An 11,505-nucleotide genomic window follows, 5' to 3' on the forward strand; every position below is an offset into this window, starting at 1 on the left:
GAAACAACATTTATGCATGCCCTTCTGTATTGTTTTAGTTTGTCATACCCTTATTCCCCCTTTTGCTCACTTTGTCATACTCGTGTAGTACACCTCTTTCCCCTCTTAATCTCTTTATCAAACCCCAGCGTTACAGTCGGCATGTCCAAAAAATCATGTCTAGAAAAAATACATGAAGAAGGTACTATTTCTAGCAATGATGAGTAGAGGCCATGGTCTGTAGATTGGCAAGTTGCAGGGTTAGTAACAATATTATTGTGGTTAATTTTTACCTTCACACTTTTGGTTCCTAATTAATATAAATTTCATAACAGTAAAGAATTAATTAATTGTGTGTTTTGTAGTTATACAAAGAGATAGAAAATAAAATCGTATAATATAACATTTGCGACTGTAAAGGTAAGAAAGTGGTTTAAATTGATAGTCATTATGCACTCAATCAATGCAGTTTACCTTATAGGTGATACAGCTTTAAATTGTCTGGTGAGTTTCTGCATTTGATTCCATTTATTTGTCCACTTCCAATTCTTATGCATCAGAAAATTCTTACCCTTTATTTTTTTATTCCTCTTCAGAGATTCCCTTAGTTCAGAATAGGATACTTTTGCCTATGGACAGTCACATATGTGATTCTCCAGTGGATTGTTCATGCTTGCATTAATCTCTGGTATAAAGTCTTTGACTGACACTATTTTTAGTTTGGCTTGAACTACTATGAAGACATCATTGTTTAATGTAAGTTTCTTCTTCTCTGGAAAAAACAGGTGACCGTATCCATTTCTTGACTTTTTCAAAATCTTATTGTAATTTATGCATAATTTATAGAAAATTTTATTTTAATTACTTTTTATTGTTCTGTATTAAAAACACTTTTAAGAAGCTCAGAAATTGCTCTAGTTCTTGTTCTATACTAGCTTTTAAGATACCTGATTCTTATAAATTATTAGAATTGATTTGCTGATTTCTTTCCTCATTTTTTTTCAATGCTTTGAAATTGATGGTTAGGTACTTTGCGGTGGCATTATTGCAGATTCCATGCTATGGAATTTTCGCTTTGTTAATGAAGCTGAAACATTATGTCTTGTCAACACGGTATCCAGACTCGTATCAATGTGTTAGATGAATTCAGCTTAGTACTAAACTACCTTTGATTCAGCTGTGTACTAAACTATACAAATTTAATTTATGTTAAAATTGTTTTGTTCCCCCTTGCACAGAATTCAATGCAGCTGAATCTGACACCAGGATCTAACAAAAGTTGCATTACCATCTTGGGAGATACAGGTAACGTGACATTCATTTCTTTTCTTGTGTGATTACTTATGGTAGATAGATAATTGAGCTGCTGTAGCCTATAAGCTAATTGACTATTTGTCATTTGACTCATTTCTTGCCTCAGTTTAAGGATATAGCTTCCTTGATCTTAATTGTCTCACCTTTCACAGTGCTGTAAACATGTATTGCATATCATGGAGTTGTGGGGTATGGTATACAACTCCTGTGTAGATTTTCTACTTCCTCATCGATGTTAATTCTTCTCTGGATTTGTTTGAAGAATCATGTACTATGTTTATAAACCATGGCAGGATCAGGTAAATGCATAATTATATAATATTGTACTTCAGATTCTTGAATGTTGAGTGTATGGAACAAGAGGCAATCTTCTAATCCATTATTTGTTGTTTGGTTCTTTGAAAAAGACATGCATGTATGCACGATTTCCTACATTCTTTTATGCTATCCTATCTAACAAATGGATTCTATCTAGACGGAAATATGAATGCACACAAGACTTGTGTACATAAGTGAAACTATAAGCTTTTTTTTGTGATAGATGGTACTATTTTTATCATTGTTTTTCCTGTATCTCAGATGTTATTTATGAAAAATGTTCCAAATTGTCACATTCAAGATGGGTAGCAAGATAAATTATATTATTATTGTTTGACCAACTTGTAGTCGGCTTCTTTCATTTATATTAGTAGTGCTTGGCTCAAAGGAATGCCAAGGTGGAAAAAAACATGTTCAGATGCTTTTAGGAGAATGCTTATTTGCGTAAATAAGAACAAGGATATTGTTTGAAATTTAAACTTAGTTTACTGTATTTGGTATTTCATGAAAATTTTCATTTTTTCATTCATGAGTATGATTGCATTGAGATTGAATTAGTGTCAATTCTACTTTGAGAGTCGTCCTTAGTGCAAAGTTTTTAACAGCAGGTCCTTGGATAGGTGAAATGCTGGTACAGGATCTATGAAGACTTTGATGCGAAGAAGGAAGCAAAATCCCAAAAGCATCTTTGGGTGGCTTTGCTGGAGGAATCCCGGTGAGCACATTGCTGCACTTTCTTAGGTATAGCTCTGCTATACTTTGCTTTAGTTCTTAGAGTGATGTGTACTGTCCTATGATCCAGCATCTTAGTTTGAAAGAAACAAGAGTGAAAAAAAACACTAACTCATGAATGGATTGCCTAAATGTTTTTGAAAGTTATGCCCTGATAGGGGCTTGGGTGTTATTGGGTGCATAAGTTGGACATCAAGTTGTATGGAATGCTTGATGGAGTACTTCTCTGGCTCTCGGTTGTCCCCCATTGACAACTAGCTTTTAAGGGAGGGTTCTCCAAGTGTTTGGGTGCTTATCACACCCTTTCATGTTTTGGAGCTTTATCTGTCATATGAGGACTTAGACAATAGATAAGATGAATTTTCCTCCTTTGATCTTTTTGGAAGTAATTTCGTTTCTTAATGCATTGTAGCATATCTTCTGAATCTGTAATTGATATTCAAATGAACGAAATCCTGGTTTTATAAATATTACATGAAGATTTTATCCCAAATAAAAAGGAAAAATAATGTAAGGGAAATACACGACTGTTGTATGGTAGCAATTTTGATGAGGTTTCTTAGTTAATGACTTAGTTGTTTCTAACTTTGTTAATCATTTCATTGCAGTTTTTTGTTTTGAGAGATTATGCAAGAGAAACACTTTCTTTGAGATGGAGGTCTTGGATGACAAGCTACATGGATCGCTATTTGAAGAATCAGACTTTCTATAAAATTCAGTCACAGTCAATCATTGATAATCCAGACCAACGAATTGTAGATGATCTAAGTTCTTTCACGGGACATCCCTTGCTTTCTCCCTGACTCTCTTTAATGCTGTTGTAGACTTAGTCTCCTTCTGTTAGACCTGCAATATGATACACATTGAAGGAGGCCAAGGCCGGAAATAATGGATACAGCAGCTGATAATTAGATAGAATCTAATTAACTTGAATCCAATTATGATACAATTAGATAAGATCTGTTCGGATTTGTTTATGTTTGTTAGTCTCACTCATTCCTTTATTCAGTTTTGTTATTTTGATTATTAGAAATAAAATTTCTACCATTTTTTTTTTGTTAAAAAATTGATTCTTTGCTACCATCTTTTTTTTCAACTAAAAATAACAATTTTCTACTTACTTAACCTGTTGGTCTAAATTGGTATTAAGAAAATGCTAGTCTTAATTGTTTAAAAAAAACGTTTATTTTCTTTACAAATAGTTCTCTATTTTTTAAGAAGTAAATCTTATTTTAAAAAATTAGCTTTGTTTTTAATTTCAAACAAACTAAGTCAATATCATATCTACAATTTTCATTCCATAATGTTTGATTTCACAATTTTAGTTCTTCAATCAAGTGAAATTTACAATTTTGGTTCAAATATTAGATGCACATTAGTTAACTATTAAAATTATAATATTAATTATGATCTTATGTAAAAAATATGACATTAAAAATACACCAACTAATGTATACCTATTATAAAGATAATAAATTTTGGTGACTAACATTTTTTAGTTTTTATTTTTATATTAGATACTATTATCCATATATTTAATAAAAAAAATTATTTAAAAAATAAATTTTTTTTTTATATTGGACACTATAATCCTTATACTTATTAAAAATTCTTTAAAAATATTTTAAAAAATAAGTATATAGAAGCACAAAGTATTTCTTTTCCTATTAATTATATATAATAAACAAACATGTACAATGGCCTGATTTAAAATTTATTTTTTAAAAATTCTTTTGTTGAAGAAGAAAAGTCTCTAAAGATGCTTGTAGATAAGATAGATATATGTGTTTAATAAGTAAAGGTTAATTAATAAATAATTATAAAAAATATAAGTCAAATTGGATAAAAAAAAAATTTTCAAAAAATCTCTGACAAATTACATAGTTATCTATAAAATAATATTTCATAATTGTACATTATTTTAATTTCTTATGTAACTCAAATTTTAGTTATCACATATATCCTACTAAATAATTTTTACTGTCATTTAAATAATTTTGATGAGAAAAATTTAAAGTTTTTTTTAAAATTTAACATGTAATTCAATTTTGATTTATCAAATTTATCTTTAAATTATACTTTAATATTTTTTAAAATAAATTCGACAAGAAAGTTTTTACGATTTGTTTAAGTTATTAATATGTAATATTAGCAATATGTGGTGTTAGTTTTATATATCTTAATTTTGACAATAACATAAAATATAAGGTTACTTAATACAATATCTAAAAGAGTTTATATATACTTCGTCATTTTCAGATTGTTAGGTGATAAATATTATTTCTTTATCTTGAGACACTTTAATTATGAGTTTTTAATTTTAAGTTGCACTTTTATTTTTGTACTACCCACATCGGTACCACATCAGCTTATCAAGTTGGACCGCTCCCCAACCGATAAGATAAACTGATAAGATCACAATCTTATCAAATCGTAACCAATCTCATTATCACTTATAGGAAAAGCCGTAATCTGCATCAAGGTATGTGCATTATATATATGACACTTACACACCAAAAAATATATCACGGAAGTAAGCAGTGGCCCATGATGATCTATTCTCATATGTTTTGGAAACCCATTTGTTCCCCACAAGTCCATGCTTCTCAACCATGTTCATCCAAAAATCTTCAAATTCCTCCCGAGTGAAATCTGAATAGATTGCTTTCTTGAAATCCATCAAGAAAGCAGAACTCTTAACATTTTCACATGCATTTTTATGCAAGTGCCAGGCACATAGTCGATGACATGTATCTGGAAAAACATGTTTTATAGCCTCTCTCATTGCCCCATTCCCATCTGTCACAACTGTTTTGGGATGTTTGTTTCCCATTGCTTCTAAAAATGAATTTAAGACCCATTTATATGTGTCAATGGTTTCATCTGACACCAAAGCACAACCAAATATGACAGTTTGTGAGTGATGATTACATCCAGAGAAAATTACCAAAGGATAGTTATACTTGTTTTTCCTATATGTCGTGTCAAACGCAAGAACGTCACCGAAACATAAAAAATCAGATCTGCTGCATCCATCTGCCCAAAAAATTTGCTTCAATCTACCATCACTATTAGTTGCAAATTTTGCGTATAACATGGGATCATTGTCGGCCTTCCCACGAAGATAACTTAAGGCAGCAGCAACATCTCCATCTTTAATCTCACCACGCATTTGACTATCAAAATAGTTATATAAATCTTTCTTGGTAAAACCAACACTAGCATGTCCACCTTTTTGAGCCACCATGTACCCCATTATATGACAAGTTTTGGTTCCATATGAATGCAAGCTATCAACTTGAGCTTTATCTGCATCCGTCAATCCACGGTAAGCTGGGAACAAGTGCACATATCTTGAAGGTGTTAATTCATGGTTATGGGCCACTTCAAAACATGTCACTGTCCATATTGATTTCTTTAAGTTGTAGTGTACACGAAGCCTAGCTTGGCATTCAACTCGTGTAATACGTCTATGATCTCTTTTCCTGTCTACCCTTTTGAAGTGCTTCTTGTTTCTCAAACCTTGTCTATTACATACAAATTGCCGCATTATCACTTTTCCATTGACATTACGTTTCACTTCATCTTTTCTTACCACAAAACCACGACATTTTGCATATTTCTCATAAAAGTCATATGCTTCCTCTTCACTTCCAAACTCTAGCCCATATATGTCATCAGTCGTCAAGTCTGTAATTTTTTTAAATTCACCATCTCTTATCTTCATATTTGAATTCACATTTTGATCACACTGTATATTATGATACATACTATCACTTTCATCAGATTCTTTAGAAGAAACAGAATGCTTAACATCTCCATCATCACTTAAATTAACTGCTGACAAATCATCGAAGTTGTCCATCAAATATAAAGTTTACCCTCTGTTGTTTGAGAACTATTAGAAGCTATCACCTATCAAAAACTCATAACTATTACGTATTTAATGCATATAATATAATCAAATAGCAAAACAGAAACAAAAAAAAAAAGATCAATATGGCTAAGTTAATTTCACGTAATATACTAGGCAAAAACATAGATACACTCATAACCATAAAAAGTATACAATAACATTGATTTGGATTAGAAATTAAAAGTCCATTACCTTTTTCATAACCTAGCACATGTTTATTCTTTTACCGTCAGGAATCCTATTCTTTTAATCATGGCCAAATAGAAAAGAAAAATGGCTTACATGGCATACCAATACCATCAGCTTTAACATGACAAAACTAGCATTATTTTTACTTTTACGTAAAAGCAACTCCAACGACATTGAATAACTTAATTGACCAAATTTAGCCTACATTGTTTTATATAGAAGAGAAGGCACTAATTATTTGGTTTTTGTGTACTTTATGAAAGCATAGATGGCTTCTAACTACTTCCTCTTGTTTGTTCTTGTTGCTGCTACTTTACTTTCTAAAGAAGATGCTAAAAAGACGTTATTTTCGGACTTCTACTCTAGCAGCTGCCCGGAACCATGGTTTTAGGCCACAAATCTGCTTAATCAGAGATCAACAACTACTGCCTTGAAATTATGAATTGCACCTGCCTTAATTGGTTTTTGCTAAAACTATTGGTAATGATGTGAAGAAACTCGATAAATGAGAGCTTTGCTAATGTATGAGAGTTTCCAATGTACGGTTGAAGTAGGGTCTTTTGTAGTGAAGGTAACATAGTGTGAATCAATCTGTACTATGTAGGCAAAACCAGGGTATTTTCAGTGAGTAAGATGAAACCATTGTTATTAAATTCGATCTGCATGTCAAAACCCTTCTTTTATAGAGGGTTTATTAGTAATGCCCAAAGAAAAAATATTGAGGGGATGCAAGGAAAGGGCTGAAGATGCAAAAGTAGTTTCTGAATGTAAATAAGAACCTAATAGTCTAATAACATGCAAAATAGAGTACAATAAGTAGCTTAAAACATGAAACTAGAAGGATTAAATATGTTTTTTAGCCCTTGAACTTTTGTCAATATTTGTTTTTAACCCTTGAACAAATTTTATTTGGTTTTAGTTCCTAAAAAAACAAATTTGGAAAAGTTCAAGGACTAAAAGTGAAATTTGGAAAAAGTTCAGAGACTAAAATTAGTAAAAAAATTGTTTAAGGACTAAAAACAAAAATGGACAAAAGTTGAGACTAAACATATTTAATCCTCACTGGAAAAATTTACTAGTGGTACCCATGGAAGAGGGTTGACTTGTGTTAGGCTATATAGATTATGTTAAGAGAAGAGATTTATGAAGTGTGGACTCTGACATTAACATTGGACACAACACGGATATGAACACCCTGTCACGGTTAATGCCTAAAATATAGGACGTTGGGACAGTGCATACACACAAAAAGACTCTGATGAAATGAAACAAGTAACATAACACAAGATCTAAATTGCTGGTATATTCACTCTTTTAAAACAACCTTCTATATTTTTTATATGATAACAGACCTCAAAAAAAGCAAGAAACATGATTTTTTAAAACTTTATATTATATTTTAAGTTGACTTATCTAAAAGTTATATATATATATATATATATATATATATATATATATATATATATTTGTGTGTGTCCATCCATATGGAGTTCTCTCAAGTGTCTACTATCGACTCAAGTGTCCAAGCCAACAACAAATTAATACTCTTTTAATTGGGAACCTGATTTGGGGTGTTGGGAAGCGTGGGTGTTGGAAACATGTTTGACGCTTTGAATTAGAGAGGTTTCAGTGTTTCATAGGAAGAGATAACAAGAAATCAATGATGGAATTAGTACAATAAATCACCTCCTTAAGGGAAATTTTAGATGAGATTTTTATTTGTCCATAATTGCATTCCAAACTTCCAGTGCAATACTTAAAGGATAAAGGAATTCAATACTCATGTTTAGCATGAAAATTACAAGATGTCCCCAGTTCCCATAAAAATAGTTTAACATAATATTTCACAATCCTGAATACAACTATGTAACCCCTTACTTCCATAATAGCAAACCAATATAACTTTTCCAGGCAATGCAAATAAAAATAGTTATTCGGCCAGGGTAGATGATACATATACACTTTCAAATTTCCATTCAATGCACTCTAGTTCTCATAGCAATCACACATTTTCTCGTTGTACATGAAGGATATTAAGGTGCAAAGAGCCCTTAACTAAATGACTTGAGAAAAAGTTTCTATCACTTTTAAACCTGCTAAATGATGTTATATCAAACAAGTGATATTATATCAAACAAGTGACTATTACGAGCACCGATACTTTGTTTCTCATAACATTGTCAAAATCATAATTTAGAGATTCTTAACTGAACCAAACACACCGCAAAGATTAAAATAAACAATAACGTATAAATAAAATTTTCTTCCGTATAACTTTCATCCATTTATCTTTTGATCCCTGTATTTTTCTTTTTATATTGGTCACTATATTTTTTTATTGAGGTTTTGACATATTGTAAAAGTATTGGTACCAATAATCCTTATATTTTTCACTCATTCGGGTTTGAAACTCTCTTCAGGAGTCGAGACCAAGAGACTTAAAGGGATAGGATTACATCAAGATTCAGCCCTTAAGTCCTTACTTATATAATCTCAAATCGTGAATGTGCACAACAGAAATAGACTATTAATTGTATTTTTTTGTGAATGATATAATCGCTCTATAGTTAATTCAATCTAAACACCCAAACTGCCACCAGATTTGTCACAGGTACTATATTAGAGGTAGAAACTGATTAAAAGTATAAGCTAGCCAATATGACTAGAGGTAAAAGTTTTGTTGGGAATCATGTGAAAAAGTAAAGTAGGTGCATTATATTCAATAAAATTTCTTACCAAACACGTTGATAACCATGCAGGTTTTGCTGTATATGATAGATCAGGGTGAACATAGGTATCGTTTCTAACAAAAAAAAAACACAGAAAACAAAATAATCAGACATATTTTGACAATCCATTTCACAAATTTCAACAAAGTGACTCTAAATGAAAACTGAAACTTACAACCAAAAAGGGGGTGGGCAATGTATATGTGTAACTTGAAAATTATTAATATCCAAAACGCCTGACCTACATGAAAATATTAAAGGAAAAAATTAGCACAACGAAGAATTAAATGTAGTGAAGCTTTTTTATTGACTAGTAAAATTCAGTAAACAGAAGAGTAGCAAACAACTACATTTGATGTACATAACCCCTACCGACATCAAATGACACTGTTTAAAGGTAGATAATAAATACAAACTAATTATTTCAAAATCAAACACCGAAGAAAATGAGGCCATTCAGAAACAACATTAACCGATCATGTGATAAGGAATTAAGTTCTGCTTTTAGTTTATAGTCTATTGATAGGAACTTTTTGAGGATATAATTATGGAAATTCTCCTTATTAACAGTCTCTGAAGAAAGAAACCAGGCAGGCAGGAAAACACCTAAACATAGCCTTCAATACATTTGGCAACTTACCAACCATCGACAATATGGAATGCTAACTGATATAGGCATGATGGATTAATATCGATAGAGTGAATCTCCTTGGGAACAATATCTGCCTGTGCCTGCATACAATAAGAATGGCTAGCCATATTAACTGCAAGTCAGCTAGTATGAAGAAGACAATTATCACATGGTAAAATCTAGACATCGTATTGCAAACTATATGCTTATTGCCATTGATTTGAAGAATTAATACTTGTACAGTTGAATTCTCCCTAACGTTACTCAGTCACAAGTATGACATCGGTCTTAGGCTCGTAACACATTCTGACATGCAATGATATTATATCAAAAAAGTTTCTATCACTTTTAAACTTGCTAAATGATGTTACAGGTAACTGTATTTCAAGGACTGCAAGTCACTAAACCTAGCTCACCGTTTAAAATAAAAAACTGCAAAATAAAAAAATGGATATATTTATTGCACTATTTTTGCTAAACCTGGGATGCATAAAAAAGAACATAATGCATAAAGGTATGCCAAAGAATGACTGAGGGTGGCAAGTGATATCAGGAAAACTTTATTGTACTAACTAGGCTAAAGTCAGCCAGAATTTTACATGAATAACAAATTTTAACGTTGAGGACCAAAATGTTAATCATTGTGCTATAATAACTTCAGTATTTCCTTCCGGTGACTACATTAATATCTTATATGCATGTGTAATTGCTTTGTTTTTTTGGCATTTAATAACAGCCTCCATATATACATACATTTGTTCACTTGGTAAAGCTTCGAATCAATGAAATTTATTTTCTAATCCAAAACAAAGTTCTTAATGTAAACATATCTATTTTCTTTCTGTAACATGAAAATTATGTTGTTATAGTCTGTCGCAAAAAAAGGTAACAAAAAACGGAGAGAATAATAATAAAAATGAGGTAGCTGCAGTTTCTACATACATTATAATTGTAGTACTCCCTTAAACGAAGCAAGTAGCAATCATTTTCGATTCAAAATGCTCACAAAAGTTAGAACATTTAAACGGATAGAGCACGACAAAAGAATTTTGTAAACAATCATTAATTCACTTCATGCTTTGTTCATATGTTTCTTCTTTTTGCTATGATACTTTGATAGCGGAGAAGCAATTTAACTACTCCATAGTATAAATAGACAAGTATAAAAACATGCAATGATATCTATGAATACTCCCCGAATTAAATCCAACGTGAGTGAGATAACGAAAAAAAAAATAAGAAGAAGAAGAAGAAGGGAAAAACCAGGAAGCGAAGGGGAAAAACCAGAACCGCGTTGCCTAAATTCAGCACTCAGAAATCCGGTCACTTTCTTGTTCTCAGTCGCTCGCGAAGGGGGACGTCCACAAATTCTGTTTCTATTTTCCCCTATATCTTCACGAACCGAGAAACATGCAGAAACATACGGAAAAAAATAAAACCGTCAAAGTTAAATTTTTTATTTACGTAAATTTTAAATAAATAAAAAATGAAAACAGAAGCGGAGGGGAGGGGAGGGGGAGACGGAGGGGAGAGGGAGAGGTGGGAGACGGACGGAGGGACGAGAGAGTTGAAGAAATAGGGGGAGTGGGAGGCGGAGGGGAGGGGAGTGGGAGACGGAGGGGGAGGGAGAGGTGGGAGACGGACTGAGGGGCGAGGGAGAGGTGGGAGACGGAGGAAAGAGGGGATCGTATAATTAT

At 32.0% G+C, this 11,505-nt stretch overlaps 1 protein-coding gene and 1 long non-coding RNA gene across 7 annotated transcripts; one reads left to right on the top strand and one right to left on the bottom strand.

The window, feature by feature from the left end:
• The first annotated feature begins 60 nt into the window (after positions 1 to 60).
• On the top strand, positions 61 to 1,820 carry LOC145952874 (uncharacterized). Of its 3 annotated transcripts, none has more exons than XR_014430370.1 (3): positions 61 to 735; positions 1,006 to 1,133; positions 1,218 to 1,820. It is a non-coding gene; the product is annotated as an uncharacterized LOC145952874 (long non-coding RNA). The 3 variants fall into 3 exon arrangements; XR_014430369.1 differs by having other exon boundaries at positions 65 to 735; positions 1,006 to 1,128; positions 1,218 to 1,819; XR_014430371.1 differs by having other exon boundaries at positions 65 to 735; positions 1,006 to 1,092; positions 1,218 to 1,819.
• Positions 1,821 to 4,488: 2,668 nt separating this feature from the next.
• Positions 4,489 to 11,505, bottom strand: LOC109798498 (protein FAR1-RELATED SEQUENCE 5-like). 4 transcript variants are annotated; one of them, XM_083065959.1, is made up of 5 exons: positions 11,072 to 11,505; positions 9,818 to 9,909; positions 9,353 to 9,418; positions 9,185 to 9,251; positions 4,489 to 6,180 (listed from the first exon to the last, which is right to left on the bottom strand). In XM_083065959.1, exons 4-5 carry the CDS (start codon positions 9,201 to 9,203, stop codon positions 4,850 to 4,852), a joined length of 1,350 nt encoding a protein of 449 aa, XP_082922085.1. In that variant the 5' UTR covers positions 9,204 to 9,251; positions 9,353 to 9,418; positions 9,818 to 9,909; positions 11,072 to 11,505; the 3' UTR covers positions 4,489 to 4,849. The 4 variants fall into 4 exon arrangements, with proteins under 4 accessions (XP_082922085.1, XP_082922084.1, XP_082922083.1 ...); XM_083065958.1 differs by having other exon boundaries at positions 4,489 to 6,227; XM_083065957.1 differs by having other exon boundaries at positions 4,489 to 6,275.

The sequence above is a fragment of the Cajanus cajan genome, chromosome 10, assembly GCF_000230855.2.
Source record: "Cajanus cajan strain Asha chromosome 10, NIPB_CcT2T_4, whole genome shotgun sequence".
Taxonomy (NCBI): Eukaryota; Viridiplantae; Streptophyta; class Magnoliopsida; order Fabales; family Fabaceae; genus Cajanus; species Cajanus cajan.